Below are 19304 nucleotides of genomic sequence, written 5' to 3'. Positions count from 1 at the left end.
ACCTACTCTCAAAACAAAACAGCTTTTGGGGCGCATATGGCTGCGACAAAGCACTCAGTCACGAATATTGAAAACAATTTAGACATCCTGCATAGAGCTCATAAGGGACGGTTTCTTAACATTTTGGAAGAGATCGAAATATACACCCACAAAAATAAAGATTCGGATTTAATCCTCAACGAGCAAAGCGAATTCAATTATAACGCATGACAACTGTTGCGTGCGGAGATCCAGGCCGAGGGATGAGAGATGGTGCGCGGTGGAGAAGCCGGAAGACGCGTGCAGCGCCTGGCGTCGTTGACGGGGCCCTCCTGTGCGGCCCTCTTGCCCGCGGCGATGGACATCAGACGACTGAGCGGACCGCGGCACAACACCAAAATGGCGGGAACCACGGAAGCAGACCGTAGAGGAAAACAAGTTCACACCAGCACCATAGATATATAAATCGCCCTATGCTTTTTAGATCGTATAAAAATGATAATCTTACTGTTTTTTTAATCCTGACAAGTGCAGATTTTAACTTTCACATCTACATATTTTAATTAAATATTTTTAATATAAAAAAGATCTACTGAATACAGTGTGTGCAAAGGGAATGTAACAAATGTACCAGACGCCACCTGTCGGTAATAGTGTTATAATTAATATAAATGACGTGCACTCTGCCAACCAATTTTATGTGACGTAGCATGTGAAAGTTGCTGAATTTGGACGGGTTACTCCTGTAACTGAAATATCAGGTACGTTCTGGTACATTTTATGTTGATTAGATAGGATGAAAAAGATTTGCTTCCGTGAAATAGTAAATTAGTATAATTATTTTTACAGATCTGAAGATGGTTCTGAACGAACCGAAACCGGTCATATGAATAATAAAAGAAAATTGCAATCAAGAGGGATTTTAAGTAACATTATAATTCTGCAAATGACCAGACTAATACGTGTATGAAAGTGTTGGCTTGTAAGATCTGCAGTAGAACAGAGGCCGGACAGCGGGTCTCTGTGGTTTTAAGGAATCGGACACTGTACAGCAGTGTGCCTACTCCGAGAGCATGTAGTTGATATAGTTCTCTTTACCGGCCATTGTAGTGACGACGGTTCTGGGGCTCTGGTCCAGCCGGACGATGATTTCTCCTGGCATGTAGATACGACCATTACATTGGGGAAAGTAGTTCAATGCGCGACATTGCGTATCTGCATTAGAAATTTGAACGTGACGGCTCCCAACCTACTGATTTATCGTCGTCTTGTGACTTTCTGAACTTAACTAATCAGAAGATTAAATATATTCTGGATGTAATGGGTATAAATGCAGATATTTCAACTAGTGACTGAGGACTGTGTACTCAGTATTACATCCGTATTTACATCATTTTCTGACCAATAGCTATAGCCATTACAAGTCGTGTGTTTTAGGAATGGTTAGCAAGACCAAATACATGTGGCAAGGGCAAGCAATTAGGGCTGGTTTTCCCCTGGGCAGCAGGCCAGTGGTTGAATTGTGGATGCATGAACGCCAAAACGATAAGTCTATACTGACAGGCGAGCCCTACTTAGTGATTCAGTAAGACCATGCAGGAAACATCACGTTGTATACTTTGTGACATGTTTGTGGAGAGACTGTTCGTCTTAGGAAAAAAAAAAAAAAAAACCAGCCGGAACACTGATGTGTATCCATACTGAGGAATCACATATAAAAATAACTGCATTGACACCCGCTACACCATGTATATATGAACCCAAGTCTGTTGCATCAATTGAATTTCTTTACTGTGATAGGATAATTTCGGAGCAGGCCGCGGTGGTCTAGTGGTTCTAGGCGCGCAGTCCGGAACCGCGGGACTGCTACGGTCGCAGGTTCGAATCCTGCCTCGGGCATGGATGTGTGTGATGTCCTTAGGTTAGTTAGGTTTAATTAGTTCTAAGTTCTAGGCGACTGATGACCTCAGCAGTTTAGTCGCATAGTGCTCAGAGCCATTTTTGATAATTTCGGCTAAAATTGCCATGGCCAAGGTATCTAAGAATAATACATATAATTTTACCATTATTAACTTAAATTTATTGTATATAGATTTTATGGCTATAAGGTGTTGACTTCGATATCACATCAGTGGGTACTGTGTCTTTTTAAATTTCTGCCTATGACTTTGTGATATGCATTTCTACTTTAGAGAACTTGTAACAGCTTGTTGCTCTTTTTTAAACTTGGGCAACTCCACTGATGCTAAAAATGACCAAAAAGCTGTCGCAATTTCGCCAAACGGCAAACATGGATCTCAAAATCATAGACAGTAATTTAATAAGCGACAGTACCACCGACATGAAATAGATGTCAAGAATGACTAGGCATAAGTATCAACGTATACACACACCATATAGCCATTATATGTAAATACAAAAAAATTTAACCTAATAAGGATAAAATTCTGTGTATTATTCATAGATAGCGTGACAGTGGCAATAGCAGCCGAAATAGGCCGATCGCAATAAAGAAATTCAGTTGAAGAAACGGATATGGGTACAAGACTTATATCACATTGTGGGCCAAGGAGAACGTGAAGTATGATCGGTAAACATTGGATACGATCCGTTCTTATCATCCGATGGTCCTTTGCCTAGGAAACACACTTATGGTTTCAGATATCTGAGGCAAACTGTTAATAATGAATTAATTTGCTGATTGAGTTTATTGACTCGTCAATTAATTACACAGTAGGCCCGTGATCATTATAATTGGAATCGTAATTAAGTTTATAGTATTAATCCTTGAGCGGAAACATGATTATTACGTAATTAAACAACTTCTGTATATGGGGCTGAATTGCTCAGCTACTGACGCATCTCTAGAAGTGTTGCACATCTCTGAAAAGTCTCAGGGTTACAAACTGATTCCTACTCTCAGTCAGGCTGTGCTACAAGGTGCTTTTCTCCCCTGTTGCAATACGCAACTCCACAGTACTCGCCATATCTATAACTTACTGTTGTTTCTACTACTTTATTTTACCTCCTCACTAATTTCCTTTCGCTGTGTATCTGTACTTCGATACCGGAGATATATTCATAACGCACATATTAAGTTTCATGCAAGTGAACAACGACACCTGTTGAGCTTACAGTATATTCAAAAGCTTATGTCCAGCCTTATGATACTCCCTGCGATAAGGATTATGACATTTTTTGTAGACGGCCGATTATTTTTGAAGACTTGCACTGTTTACTTTAAGCACTCTTCAGTCTCCTCTCCAAGGAGCAGAGCGAGTTGTTTGAGATTCGACCTATTATAGAGGCGCAGTTCTTTTGAGCCAAACATCCAAAAAGCGATGGAAGTGAGATAAATGAAATTCCAATTGGAGATACTTTGGAGGGGACTTTTATAACATAACGAGCTTCGCAGAATTATTTTAGACCTTGTCGTCGTGAGCTTCAAGAGCTGATGGACTGCTGTGCACGGTTGGGCTAGGAGTTGTGTGTTTCGGCCTCGGCGAGACGGGCACAAGGATTAGCGTGAACGACAGATAGAAGCCATCATGGATTAACAACTGAAACATTAAGCTGAAAATGTTAAACGGGGAGTCCCTAATTAAAAACCTAATTTCAAAACGCTGTAGAACACAGAATCGCGTCAAATTTGAACAATATTGACGCGATGGAAAGGTTTATGGGGGAACCAAAAAAAACTAAGTTTCACCAATAGATGCCACTATAGGCCTCAGAATACGCACACCAACCAACGCACGGCACAAAGCTGTTGTTTAGCTTGCCTCCAGCATGATTATCTTCTTTAAGGATTCCAGGCTGTTGGCAGAGCTCTTTTACAAGAACGGTGACTGTGCGCCAGTAGCCCAACAGAAGTTGCAGACTAGAGTGCTGCAACGCTCCATGTTTGACCGGTCACGGCTCGCCTGTTGACGTGGGGACCGAGCCGCTCGTGTCCGGCCCCATACGACTCGGCTCGGTCACGTACTCGCCCCATGTCTGATGTCCGGATTCCGGACACGCGGATAACCGAGCATGACCGGTCACCGCTGACTTCTCACCTCGCCTCGCCACGGCTCGCTGCTCTGTACTGTACAAATACAACGCCTCCTTTTCTCTCTCTCTCTCTCTCTCTCTCTCTCTCTCTCTCTCTCTTTCTTTTAATACAAAAGTAACGTTTCCAAGAAAGGGTACGTTACACAGCTAAATTCATAGAGCACTTTCTTTTATAATATTTACTCCCGTCTTCCTAACGTCCGGGAATTTTGTTGTAAATAAAACATTGATCAGAAGAGACCAATCTGTGTTAATGTAATGAGATGTAAGCGTCATATAGTGCACCTGATTATCCGAATCAGTCCACATATCAACTATCGCAGCACATGTTTTATTAATAACTTCCGCAATAACAGAAGGCATTATACTGTTTCGTATTGAATCAGCTTGTTCTTTGACATGTCTGCTTATAGTAGAGGGATGTGGCATGACATATGCCACGTTAACTTTTCCATAATGCGCACCTAGATGTATTAACTCTTGGCCTAGTTCTCTGAAACCTTCACCGCAAACAGCATTAAAAGGTCTCATATCTTTAGCACACATTGCGACACACTTTGCTGTAATACTATTTTTTATTACTGCCGGTATTCCTGAAGGAGCTGTATCTTTGTGAGGTTTCTTGCAACTGTGTTTCTTTAAAAGAGTGGTTCCCGATTGGAAACACAATAATGTGGAGCAGTTTATGCACGATACGTATCCAGTAGACGCACTGTTTTCGTCTACAACCACCAAAAATATGCTCCGTACTTGGCTTTTTAGACCTTCCCGTCTCTTCAATGTGTAAACATTGATTTCAATCTTTCGTCTTACTGCACTGGTTTCCTCGCACTGCATGATTGCAGAGAGAGAGAGACACATCACAAATGAGAATCTCGTACTGGCTGCAGGCTCACACGGATAATAACACGTGTAATGTGTTTGAAGTTGCGTGCTACGTATTCGGTCACGGCTTCTATGCTCGGTCACAAGAACTAATGCGGGCAGCCTATCCAGTTAGGGTGTGCTCGCCCCATCTCGTATTTTGTGCTCGCTTACTCGGTCTTGCAGGACTCTATTGCAGACACTCATGGGTATGAAAAAAGGCATTACTTCGATGTCTCCTAAAGGTCTGGAGAAAATGATTACAAAATCCGAAAAGATAGCTTCTTCTGAACTGCTATGAGGAAGTGAGAGGAAAGCAGTTGATCAGACGTTTGTCGAAAATATGCCCAAAGCACCGCAGGAGAGGTCGAGAGTGACGTGCAAACAAGGAGTGCCCGAATGTTGAACATAACTGCGAGCACGGTGCATAAAATCCTGTATTGCTATCCATACTAAATCATTTACGTTGTGGAGCTGCTTTCTGCTAACTGGTCAGGAAGCAAACTTTCATTCCGGAATTTTTTGCTCCCATGGAAGTGGACAATGAATGACCGTGCAATAATCTATGGACAGACAAAGCACATTTCCATCTCCAAGGACTTGTCAATATGCAAATTTACAGAATATTCCAGAATGAGATTTTCACTCCGCAGCTGAGAGTGCGCTGATATGAAACTTCCTGGCAGATCAAAACTGTGAGCTCAGCAAATAAAAGTACATACTTACCACACATGTCATAACACCTGTTGTATTTGGCGATTCCGTCGTATATTTTAAGCCGTTGCGTGCCGTCCTGATCAGCGGCGGAATACACTCCCTTCTCTGTTCCATCTTCTCCTCTTTTCTTTCTCCATCCATGTGCCCACCATCTCTCTCTTATCTGTATCCATTTCCTCCTGTTTCTTTTCTCCTCTATCCATCTGCCTTTCTCTCTTTCTCTCCTCTATACATCTCCTCTTCCCCTTCTGATTCCCTCTCCAGCTTCTCTTCGTTCATCTCCTCCTATCACTTCTAAGCATCTCTCTCTCCTCCCTCTTCCCGTTCACCTTCTCCTCCACCTCTCCCTGTCCTTCTTTCCCTCTCGCTTCTACTCCCTCCTCTCTTCCATCTCATCTTCTTTCCTTTCTCTGTCCATACATCTGTCTCTTGCCTTTGTCCATCTCCTCCTCTCCCTTTTCTCTATCCATCCTTTCTCCTCATCCCTTTGTACATGTCCTCCTCTCCTTCTCGCTACCCTCTTCTTCCCACGCTCTGTCTCTCCATCTGGTCCTCATCACTTTCTCCACCTCCTTCTCATCCCTCTATCTACCTATACCTCTCTGTCTCCTTCTCTCCCATCGTAACCTATCTCCTCCATCCTACTTTTTGTCTATCCATCATCTCCTACCCTCTTCTCTCCCCACGTTATCATCCCTATCCCAACACAACGCTTGTGGTTTTACCCCATGGTATTTCTGTCCTGATCTTGTCTAACATGTGCAGCAAATTTGCCTGAAATCGTTCCAGGCATTTAGGATCAGATATGTACCCACAGCTTTTAAAATATTTCAGACTTATTTCTACAGGTATTTCACCTGTATCTCAAGCGATCTCCTCTTTGTAGTTTCATTTTCATGCAGCCCAATATTTATGACGTCGCATCTCCTAAAATATATGTAGTACCGTGATGTAATTGTGCAGGTACATCCAGTTCTTGTCTACCAAATAGAGTTAGTAACAACGAAGTAACAAATAAAAGCCCGCCTGTATAGCCGTGTGGTCTAACGCACTGCTTTCCGGGCGGAAAGGCGTGCCGGTCCCTGGCACCAACCCGCCTGGCGGATTAGTGTCAGGGTCCGGTGTGTCGAATGCCAGACATTTGCCACGCCGAACATTTGCCACGGCCGTTCCATTTGCCACACTTGCCCCTTCGCCAGGTAGCTTGAGTAGCGATCCCTCAGGTAAGGGACGCCCTTCCCTGTAGTACCTCTGTCCGCTTTCAAACCGCCGTCACCACATCTTACTCGATACGACCAGTACGTAAGGGACCTTCTTCTTCGACATCTTGGCCAAATACAGAGCTTCTTTTCCGAAATCGAAATATTTATAACTTTTGGGAAACGAAAGCAATACCAACGATTATGTCAGTATGTAATTAGTTCTGCCAATTATAAATATAGATTCCTCTGTCTGTACGGTAGCTTCCTTTCACGCTTACTGACTGCGATAGAAACAGTCCATCTATATGGGAGCAACAAGAAAGAAACGATGTAACGAGAATGCGAATGTACGCTAATCATTTCTTTTTGACCACTGAATTTGTACTTACTTTAATTACTACAACTGCATACGCAAAAGACAATAGGGAAAGAAGAAATGGGTATGTGAATGTTTGAAAAGAAGAACGACATACTCCATATTAATTTACTCTCTAAAAACATTAGTTAATAAAGTGTAGTGGGGCAATGTTCAAAGCATAACTGAAAACACGTTCACTAAATAGAGATAAGAACATCTATGATTGACATGTCATCTAAAGTCGACTTACAATTTTAAAATGTTAGAAAAAAGGAAATGAAGTAATGCAGAATGCTACGCTTGTAACGTACGTTGTTGTTCTACATTGTTTAGCTCTGGTATTTACAGGGTCACAGAGAAAGCATCTTCGGTTCTGGAGTGAAAAGCCCTAAATCTAATTATCTGCACTACAACAGAAACAAGAAGGACAACTTAGGGAAAAATAATGTAAGCTCACAATAGACTTTGAAGCAGATAGTTCCTGTAACTTAGTATGGGCAGAAGTTATATTTGACAGCCAGAATAAATTAATAACTGGCTCCTTTTACCAACCCCCTGTCTCAGATGAAACAGTTGCTGAACAGTTCAAAGAAAACTTGAGTCTCATCACAAATAGGTACCCTACTCATACAATTATAGTTGGCAGTTACTTCAATCTACCTTCCGTCTGTTGACAAAAATACATTTTCATATACCCTATTGTATATAGAAAACAACTTCCGTAATTGTTCTAAACGCTTTTTTTAAATTATTTTTAACAATTAGTTGACGAGGCCATTCAAATTGTAAATGGTTACGAAAACACACATGACCTCTTAGCCACAAATAATCCTGAGCATCACGACGGAAACAGGGATTAGTGAACACGCAGTAGTAGCGAGGCTCACTTCCGTAACACAGAAATTCACCAAAACTAAGCGCGAAATATATCTATTTATAAAAGCAGATAAAAATTCGGGTGACGTCTTTCTAAGACATAGTCTCCAATACTTGGAAACTATGTAAATGAAGACCATATGTGGCTTAAGTTCAAAGAAATAGTATCAACAGCACTCGAGGTATTCGGTACACAAAACACGACAGATAGCTGTTGCAGGAGCACCGCAAAAGGCACGTATAATTTAGACGAACGCAAAATCTCCAAGATTGGTGAAGTTTTACTGAGGCTCGAAATTTGGTGCGGATTTCAATACGAGATGCATTTAATAGTTTCCACAACGAAAATCGCTATAGAAATGTGGCGGAAAATCCAAAGAGCTACTGGTCCCATGTTAAGTAAACCAGCAGAAAGGCTCAGTAAGTGTCCGTCATGGACACTATGCTAGTTCGGTAGCAGCATTCCTCAACTTCATCTACTTTGTGATCACCAATCCTGAGGTTAAGTTTCGCTCTGATCTCATTTCTGCAACTTCTCAGTACTTCTGTCTTTCTTCAATTTACTCTCAAGCCTTGTTCTGTAGTCACTAGACTCCTCATTGCATTTATCAGATCATGTAATACTTCTTCAATTTCACTGAGGATAATATCGTCATCAGCGAATCTTATCATGGATATCCTTTGGCATTGAACTTTAATTCCACTCTTTAACAGTGCTTGTATTTCTGTCATTGCGTCTTCGATATATATATACTAAGAGCAGGAATGAAAGTCTACATCACTCTCTTACTGATTTTTAATCCGAGAAATTCATACTTGGTTTTCCAATGTTATTGTTCCTTCTTCTCTCTTGTCCGTATAGTATGTTACTCGTCTTTTCTCAGAATTTCGAACATATTCCGCCATTTTACAGTTTTGAACGCTTTTTACAAGTCGACATATCCAATGAGCGAGTGTTGGTTTTTCTTTAGTCTTGCATACATTATCAATAACAACGTGAAAACTGCCTCTCTAGTGCCTTTACCTCTCCTAAAGGCAAACTGATCATATAACAGATACCCAATTTTCTTTTCCATTCGTCTGTATATTATTCTTGTCAGCAGCTTCGATTCATGAGCTGCTAAGCTTACTGTACTATGATTCACGTACCTGTCGCCCCTTGCAATTGTCGGAATTGTGTAAGATAATATTCTTCCTAAATTCAGTTGGTATGTCGCTAGACTCGTACATTCTACACATCATTGTCAGTAGTCGCTCTGTGGCCACTTCCCCAATGATTTTAGAAATTCCGAAGGAATATTATCTGTTGCTTCCGATTTATTTGATTTTAAGTCTTCCAGAGCTCTTTTAAATTCTGATCGTAATACTGGATCTCGTATCTTTATTATATCGATTTCTGTTTCCTCTTCTACCACGTCTACAGACAAATGTTCCTCCTCATTGAGGTTTCCAGCGTACCCTTTGCACCTATCCGCTCTCTCCTCTACATTTAACAGTGGAATTCCCATTGCACTCTTTATGTTACCAGCCTTGCTTTTCATTTCACCGAAGGTTCTTTTGGCTTTGTATACGTTGTTTAATTCCATCCGACAATCATTTCCTTCTCAATTGCTTCACATTTTTTTGTGTAGCCATTCCGCCTCCCATTCCCTGCACTTTCTGTTTATTTCATTTCTAAGTGAACTGTATTTCTATGTTCCTGAATTTCCCTGAACATCTTTCTACTTCCTTCTTTCATCAATCAACTGAAGTATTTCTTCTGTTACCCGTGGTTTCCTTGCAGTTGCCTTCCTTGATCCTGCGTTTTTCTTTCCAATTTCTATGATTCCGCTTTTCATTGATGTCCATTCCTCTACAACTGAATAGCCTACTGAACTATTCGTTATCGCAGTACCTATTGCCTCCAAGAACTTCAGGCGTATCTCTTATTCCATAGTACTTCCGTATCCACTTCTTTACGCACTGATTCTTTCTGACTGCCTTCTTGAACTTCAGCCTATGATCCAGTGTCTGACTTAGAAATCTCTGCCTGACCATGATGTAATATAACTTAAATCTACCAGTGTCTCCTGGCTTTTTTGAAGTACACTACCTCCTCTTCTTATTCTTGAACGGCATTCGCTAATACTAGCTAAAATTTACTACAGAACTCAATTAGTCTCTCGCCTCTCTCATTCCTACTACCAAGCCAATATTCTCCCGTAACCCTTTTTTCTACTCCTTCCCCTACAAACGCATTCCAATCCGCAATGACTATTAGATTTTCATCTCCCTTTACGTCCTGAATTACCCGTTCAATATCCTCATATAATTTCGCTATCTCTTCATTTTCGGCTTGCAACGTCGACATTTGTGGCTAACCATGTTGTCAGTGTTGGTTTGCTGACGATGCTGATGAGAATAACCTCATTCCTCAACGGGTCAGAGTAACTCACTCTCTGCCCTAGCTTCCTATTCACAACCAAACTTTCTCGTTTATAACATTTTCTTTTCCTTGTCTTTCTTCCATTTAACTTCACTTACGCTGCTATTTCTAGATTGAGCTTTTGAACTTCCGTGAAATTTTATAGCAAACCTTTCACGTTCACACTTTCACACCTCGACTCGTGTAAGACTACCTTTCGTCAGTTATTACATTATTATCTCATAGCCATGGCATTTTTCTTCCAGCGTTTCAAATGGGGGACTGATTCGGAATCAATTGCCAATGGAAAAATTGTCAAGACACTTTTGCAGTTATGGACCACATATCCAGAGGCTACACATCAAGTGTCTTTAATGCAATTGTTTCCATTTGCTTCTGCATGCTCATGTCGTGGATCATTGCTAATTCTTCCTCCTTTATGGATAGTTTCTTACCCCAAGGGTAAGAGAGTGTCGTGAATCTCTGTCCGCTCCTCCACCCTCTTTGGAGCGTGACTTTTATGCTGGAAGGCTTAGGCCGACGTTACTGATAATTTTTATTGAAAATTTAAGTGGTGACCTCGTTCAAACCCGAGTTGGAGGATGTTTTGATTGCAAATCAAAAACGCTGTTCCTACGCCACAGGTGGCTATGCCAGCACATAGACTGGGACAAAAACGTACGGGCATAGAATTAGACGGTTTAGCATTTGCTGATGACATGGCACTGATCGCCCAAGACATTACCGATACACAGAAACAGCTAGAATTATTACAAGAGCAGACAGCAATAATAAGATTAGAAAATTCATTTGAAAAGAAATTATGACTGACATCAAAGATGCACCTTCTGATCTCAAAATTGGTAATAACTACATCTCTCGAGTAAAAGAATTTAAGTATTTAGGTAAATGATTTGCAGAAAACTGTAATGAAAAGAAATCTTTCAAATCAAGAGTCCAGAAAATAGAGACGACGTTTCAGTTAGCAAAAAACGTGTGCAACAAAAAGAGTCTCTCGTGGAACTGCAAAATACGACATTAAACAACAGTAATTAAACCCGAAGCCCTCTATACATCTGAGACACTAAATCTTCAACACAGAACACTAAAAGGGGATTTGGAAGTGAAAGAACGTAAAATAATAAGAAAAACCCTAGGAAAGAGCTAAAGACGGTGTGCATTATTCAGAAACCAATGCAGAAATATAGAAAAATATCTCTAAAATACCAGACACAATGCGCATGGGGCAGTTAGAAAGCATGGGTTAACGCACAAAATCCACACATTTTTAAAGAACAAAACTACAAGACCAAACTGGTACGAACAGACGAAAAAGGACCGGAGAGAATTAGGGTATCCAGATCTACATGACAGAAATGGAATCAGAAAAATCACAGACACACGGGATTTTGAGGAAGAAGACAAAAAACTTAACCGACATACGTGGTCTAAGCAACGAAAGCTAGCTCATTCGTTGCGTATGAAGGAATACTGGGCGAAAAGGAAGGCCAACAAATGTTGATTGCGCGTGGTCCTAAGTGATCCATCCGCGAAATATATATATATATATATATATATATATATATATATATATTATATTTGATTTTTCTCTTTCTTTTTCTATATCTTTTGTTACCGATCTACCTCAGGCATATAAAGCTTGGAACTGATTACTGCGATGTAATTTTTTACATTTCCCTCGTATCAGGTATTGACTATTTATTGTACCCATTCCATGTAATTTTACAAGTTTTTCGAAATTTAATGACTTTCTCTCTGCTTGTTTTACGATTAAATTAAATTCAGATAGTTGAATGATTTCTACTAGATATTGAATTCTGATTGTCAATTTTTAGGCAACTGTTCTTTCGTTGTGGGTGCATGGGGTTATGATCAACGTGACCAAACCCCCATCTTGTACCTCCGCAGAATGTCGCCCGCAGCAAAACAGCGTGTCGTATGCACCCACACACCTTCCATTCTCTCTCCCAGAACTGTTAATTACTAAGCAAACTTCCGCCTTGTCTTCTGCGCAGGTGAGCACCCGGCGGCGATGCAGCGCGACAAGAACTCCGCCGGCGGCGTGCAGTCCCCGCAGGTCCTCCGGCATGCCGTGGGGCGGGCTCTGCTGCTGGGGGCGTTGGCGACCGCCCTCGCCAATCCTGCTCTGCCGTGAGGCGGCTGCGGCGCCTGGGGGCGGCGGATTGACCCACCGAAGGACGCCAACACCTGCTCGGCATCGTGACGGCAGTACGAAGACGTACTGCTTTGCCCGCACCTCGCGCACGGAACCGAGACTGGAATAGGCCGGTGTTTCGACCAAAGGTGCTCTCACTTTCGTCCTATCGTCAACACTCTTCCTACTCTCAGCGGATATTTTCCGACAGCAGAATGCTGGCGCGTCTGTAGGTCAGCTGCCGTAAGCGTGAAACTGTCCGGTACCTGCGGAGCTTGCTGTTTTTGTTCCTTACATCGTTCGGTGACGATAAGTCGAATGCAACGAAAATTGCACCTGAAGATGGCGGGCAGTTGTCTCGCTGAAATATTGTGCGGTTTCTACAATATGATCCGGCGTAAATCCCGGGAACCTATCAAGCAGATGCAGCGCCGGGAAAGCCTCAAACAGCGCTACGAAAATTTTTAGATACCGGTATCGTAACACAATACCGCCTCCGGGACTAGAGGAGCCAACGTGCAGTATTTAAAAATAATCTGCGGAGGTATTCTATAAGCCGACGTCGTATTTTGTTATGGCTTCCGATGCCATACGATGTTCAAGCTTACGTAACGTTTCGGCATTGCAGTTGCAACTGTAACTTATCGTAGTTACCTTTGCTGATGTCTCGAACGTGTAGCTTAATACTTATTCATACCGGAGTGGTATCAATTTTTTTGCAAAGCTGGAGGCACTCCGTGCTGTGACTACGAGATGCCACCATTGAGCAGTGTCAAAGACGTGATTTGATTATGGACGAAATCGGTCAATAAGCTATATTCTGAACTGCAGGACTGTTTAATGGATCACTACTGACGAGCTTAAGCATACGAAATTCACGACAAGAGAGGTGAAACTGCATTTCTCATAAACAAAGTTTCTCCATTATTTAGAATGTTTACCGACTTCTCTTTATTAAAGGAGTAACCTCAAACATCGAACATCCCATTTCCTATATGCAGTTTTTCTTCACTCATGACATTTCACTGAAAATGTACATATTTCCATTAGAGAATCAGAACAAAGAATCCCCATATCTTACTGAGTGAGTAAAACAAGAGAACTAATCATTTACTACGTACATCCAAAAAGTATTCTCTCAGTATCATGAACCACACGGAAATATTAAGAATCCACTGATTAGTTTTACGGTACTTTATTTCTTCCCGTGAGGATCGCATTTCAAAAGTTAAATCGATTTTACATCTACTCGTAAATTTTGCTCACTTTTTACTTCCCTCTCTTCTACCGTTCTCTTCTTCCTTTGGTCTTTCAACTTCTCAGTTTCGTCTCTACACACTATAATTTCAGATTTTCCTAACCATTAATGCGAATTCTGTTTTCAGCTATATTTTTATTTCAATGTTTCTACATTTATGAGTGAAAATCTCTTCTGTTGCTTACAACTTACGCGCTACTTGTACCCTATGCAGCAGTTTTTTCCGTGACATCTCGTTTACTTCCGTTCGTGACGCACATGTGCCCTCTGGCCAAGTCAGCATCTTTCAATTCTGAATTTTTGTGTGTGTTGAAAATGGTTAATAATCATAAAAATCATTGCTGTTTCGAATTTCGTTTCTCGTAATCTTCCTTTGACGACTTCGTTAGGTTTATTTTCTAGTAATTGAGAGATTTTATATTCCTTAAATTACTTCACTAAATCACTGTAGATGACATATTACGATGATTACCAACGTTGGAGAACTTGGACTGGGACCTCTGTTGTGAATTCCAAAGAAACAACTTGAAATAGGTTTCAGGGGATAATTACACCAGAAATGCTGGCTACAACGGACGTTGTTAATTCCTTTAACTGTGTTTGTCGTAAGGCAAGGAACATTCGCATAAATGAATTGCTGGTATCTCTCCAGAACAGGAACAAAATCAGTCAAGTTTCCCGCAGAAGTTTCATACTATTACTTTCGGGATAGCTATAAAATCGAGAACGAGGACAGAACGCTCATATCTCTGGAAAAAAAATAGCCATTAAATCTACGTTTTACTCCAAACTTTCCCACTATAGCATCGTAATTACATCTCTGTTAAGTTTAATTACAACGATCTTCCAAGTTTCATAAATGGGATCCGAACCTCGTAGACGCATCGTTGGCTGTGGCGCTTTCAGACTGAAGTGATTAGGCAGGGACAGTGAGAAGTTTGCGCGCCATCTCTATAGTTCCATCTTCTTCATTGCCGCCGTAGCCGTTGTGTTCGGTGAGGACGCAGAACTAAAGACAATTCAGTTCATGGACGCAATTAACATTTACCCGCTAATGCTTAAACTAAATCTGTGAGTGTAAGTGAAAAACGATTCTGGTCTACTTTTGGATCTAAAGAGGTGAAGCATACATACTATTTACAAACATTTATCTGTACGTAAGACTGTCGACAAACATTTATCTCTATGTAAGACTGTTGAAAATAGACACTGTGGACGGTTGTCGATTTTATGATATAGTCATATGTATATCAAGTGAAATGCGAAAAGAACTCTTCCATCCTCATGTTAATACAACTGAAAATGTAAGTGATACAGCAGATGACTCTGAAGATATCATTATTTACATGTCTCTTATTTTTGATTTCAACGTTCTGTACGTTTCCTTTGGCAAATAAACTACCTAAAACACTACTATGATATGCGAATCTTTGGTATTATTTACCCACGTATAACGCCAGTTGTAGATGTAGGAGACCACTGGAGAAGTTAAAGGAGTATTAAAGAAACTATTAGACACAAAGGAATGGAAGACGTTAGCTGCCAGTGGACATGGTCTTAAATCAATGGGGAAACTTGAAAATTTTCCTGTGTGGGCATTCGAATCCAAGTCTCCTGCTTACTAGGCAGATGCGCTGACCACTTCACCTCTGGAAACACGGATCAGCGCACTGCATGGAAAATGCTAGCACGAAACACGTGAGGCACAAGTTCTCAACTTATTGAAACAATACTGATGTAAATGCGATTGCAGTCTTTCTCGGCGTATTCCACTGGTGAATTCTTCTCGGGTTATCAGCCGAGTGGTAGCGTCGTCTTGTCGCAACGTTTCAGTGAGTTTCGTACCCATCATCTTCTGACGAAATCTTGACTCGGCTGATAACCTGAGAAGATTTCATCAGTACTGATGTAGTGCCGCTCGCCCAATATCCTCATTAATCGCGACATTTCCCCGATCCCCGTAAGAGTTCGAACCGTACATTTGCACTAGCCGTCCTCGCCTTAATTATACTGGGTGGTCCATTGATCGTGATAGGGCCTAATATTTCAGAGAATAAGCATCAAACGAAAAAACTGCAAAGAACGAAACTTGTCTAGCTTGAAAGGGTAAATCAGACGGCGCTATTGTTGACCCGCTAGATGGCGCTGCCATAGGTCAAATGGATATCAACCGTGTTTTTTTTTTTTAATAGGAACCTATGTTTATCACATATTCGTGTAGTACATAAAGAAATATGAATGTTTTAGTTGGACCACTTTTTCGCTTTGTGATAGATGGCGCTGAAATAGTCACAAACAAATGGCTCACAATGTTAGACGAACAGTTGGTAACAGGTAGGTTTTTTTAAAATTAAAATACAGAACGTGGGTACGTTTGAACATTTTATTTCGGTTGTTCCAATGTGATACATGTACCTTTGTGAACTTATCATTTCTGAGAACGTATGCTGTTACAGAGTGATTAACTGTAAATACAACATTAATGCAATAAATGCTCAAAATGATATCCATCATACGTGTATCGACATTCCTCTCAACAGCGAGTAGTTCGCCTTCCGTAATGTTCACACATGCATCGACAATGTGCTGACGCATGTTGTCAGGCGTTATCGATGGATCACGATAGCACATATCCTTCAAATTTCCCCACAGAAAGAAATCCTGGGACGTCAGATACGGTGAACGTGCGGGCCATCGTATGGTTCTAATGGTTCAAATGGTTCTGAGCACTAAGGTACATAACTGCTGTGGTCATCAGTCCCCTAGTACTTAGAACCACTTAAACCTAACTAACCTAAGGACATCACACACATCCATGCCCGAGGCAGGATTCGAACCTGCGACGGTAGCGGTCACGCGGCTCCAGACTGTAGCGCCTACAACCGAACGGCCACTCCGGATGGCCATCGTATGGTGCTTCGAAGACCAATCCACCTGTGATGAAATATGCTATTAAATACCGCTTCAACGGCACGCGAGCTATGTGCCGGGCATCCATCATGTTGGAACTACATCGCCATTCTGTCATGCAGCGAAACATCTTGTAGCAACACCGGTAGAGCATTGCGTAGGAAATCAGCATACATTGCACCACTTAGATTTTCATCAATAAAATGGGGGCCAATTATCCTTCCTTCCTTAATGCCGCACCATACATTAACCCGCCAAGGTCGCTGATGTTCCACTTGTTGCAGCCATCGTGGATTTTCCGTTGCCCAATAGTGCATATTATGCCGGTTTACGTTACCGCCGTTGGTGAATGACGCTTCGTCGCCAAATAGAAAGCATGCAAAAAAATTTGTCATCGCCCCTTATTTTCTCTTGTGCCCAGTGGTAGAGCTGTACACGACGTTCAAAGTCGTCGCCATGCAATTCCTGGTGCATAGAAATATGGTACGAGTGCAATCGAAGTTGATTAGCCGCGACAGCAGCTAAAACATCTACTTGGGCATCATCATTTGTTGCAGGTCGTGTTTGACGTTTCACATGTGGCTGAACACTTCCTGTTTCTTTAAATAACGTAACCATCCTGCGGACGGTCCGGACACTTGGATGATGTCCAGGATGCCGAGCAGCAAACAGAGCACACGCCCTTTGGGCATTTTGATCACAACAGCCATACATCAACACGATATCAACCTTTTCCGCAACTGGTAAACGGTCCATTTTAACACGGGTAATGTATCACAAAGCAAATACCGTCCGAACTGGCGAAATGTTGCATGATACCACGAACTTATACGTTTGTGACTATTACAGCGCCATCTACCACAAAGTGAAACAAGTGTTCCAACTAAAACATTCATATTTCTTTACGTACTACACGAATATGTAATAAAAAATGGAGGTTCCTATTTAAAAACACGCAGTTGATATTCCTTTGACATATGGCAGCGCCATCTAGCGGGTCAACCATAGCGCCATCTGGTTTCTCCCTTAAAGCTAGACGAGTTTCGTTCTTTGTAGTTTTTTGTTTGATTCTTAATTCGTGAGATATTTGGCCCAGCCACTATCAATGGACCACCCTGTATATAATGGACAAGGATCACTACATCAACAGTGTGTAGATAAGTTGAGAACTTGGGGTAAAGCGAGATGGACAAGGATAGTAAGTGTAGTTGCAATGACCACTGTGTGCGCGTCAAAACCCACCCCAAAACTATAAATAAATTTAAAACCCCCTTTCCATAAATCTTATGAACCACACAAACAGTAAATGGTTTACTGAGGAAAACTCCCAAAGAAGCAGGACACCTTTTACAGTATAACAACAAGAAACACTCACAATATCTCTTTCTGAGTAAGATACTAAAAACGCAATACAATGAAAGGCATCTTTCAGGTATTACAAAATTTCAGTGACAAGTCATGGCACATCAGAGGTGCGCGGAAACTACAACTCAGATCGAGCCTGAATGAAAGCTGAAAGGAACAGTGAAGAAGGAAAGCCGGACGCCTCGGCGTCATCGGGAACAAATAAAGAAATAGTCAACTTCAATTCGCCGAAGAACTGGAGTCTACTGATAAACAGAGCGACCGAGCTATCGGTTACAACTCAAACTGGCCGCCGCCAAGGCGTCGTCTCCCAGTTAAACTACCAGCTGCAATGGACGACGCGCACCGCTGATTATACCACTGAAACAGCAACATAAAACCACACAACAACTGGGTAGTACCCAGAGTAACACAATCGAGAAAACAATAGGAAAATTTCAAAACAGGAATACAATTACTCTTTGCAAACAAATTAAATCTCTTGTAATCACTGCCTACAACAGCAGTTCACACTCGTTTTGCACAGGAACCACGATACATAAAAAATTCACCACGAGAACACTGCAGAATGTGTAGAAACCAGAACACATACACTGCCTCATTATCCTAAATAATAATTGCATGCAAGAAGAAAAACAGTGTCATGGTTCAAAATGGTTCAAATGGCTCTGAGCACTACGGGACTTTACTGCTGAGGTCATCAGTCCCCTAGAACTTAGAACGACTTAAACCTAACTAACCTAAGGACGACACACACATCCATGCCCCAGGCAGGATTCGAACCTGTGACCGTAGCGGTCGCGCGGTTCCAGACTGTAGCGCCTATAATCGCTCGGCCACACCGGCCGGTAAAATCAGTGTCATAAATCTCTTAATTTTACAAAAGAGTGCCACTTGAGGTGGATTGCACTCAATAGCAAAACGCAGAAAGAACTGCCAGAAAATCGAACCTGTGGTTATTTCGGAGCGCACAGACACGCACTGAGATATACACTCCTTGGAAGTATCTCAGTTGCGTTCAAAACAGGCAACCTTATTCACACAGGTAGACACTGTTCAGTAGGTTGTGCACCATTGGTCAACACTAAACAAATAACATGGGCGTCGGAACACTGGGAGAGTCGTTAACTGCAAAAGGCACG

General features: G+C 41.6%; 1 protein-coding gene across 1 annotated transcript in view; it reads left to right on the top strand.

Annotated features, from left to right (window-relative positions):
- The window catches only part of LOC126100436 (protein sidekick-2-like), a 720869-nt gene extending 707914 nt beyond the window's left edge, over window positions 1–12955 (top strand). The window contains exon 6 of the mRNA XM_049911040.1: window positions 12490–12955. Within this exon, the coding sequence (XP_049766997.1) occupies window positions 12490–12629 (140 nt within the window). The 3' untranslated portion in view covers window positions 12630–12955. The remainder of the gene's footprint in view (window positions 1–12489) is intronic.
- The last annotated feature ends 6349 nt before the right edge of the window (window positions 12956–19304 follow it).

This window comes from Schistocerca cancellata, chromosome 9, assembly GCF_023864275.1.
Source record: "Schistocerca cancellata isolate TAMUIC-IGC-003103 chromosome 9, iqSchCanc2.1, whole genome shotgun sequence".
NCBI classification, from domain to species: Eukaryota; Metazoa; Arthropoda; class Insecta; order Orthoptera; family Acrididae; genus Schistocerca; species Schistocerca cancellata.
This window is presented reverse-complemented; position numbering and strand designations above follow the sequence as displayed.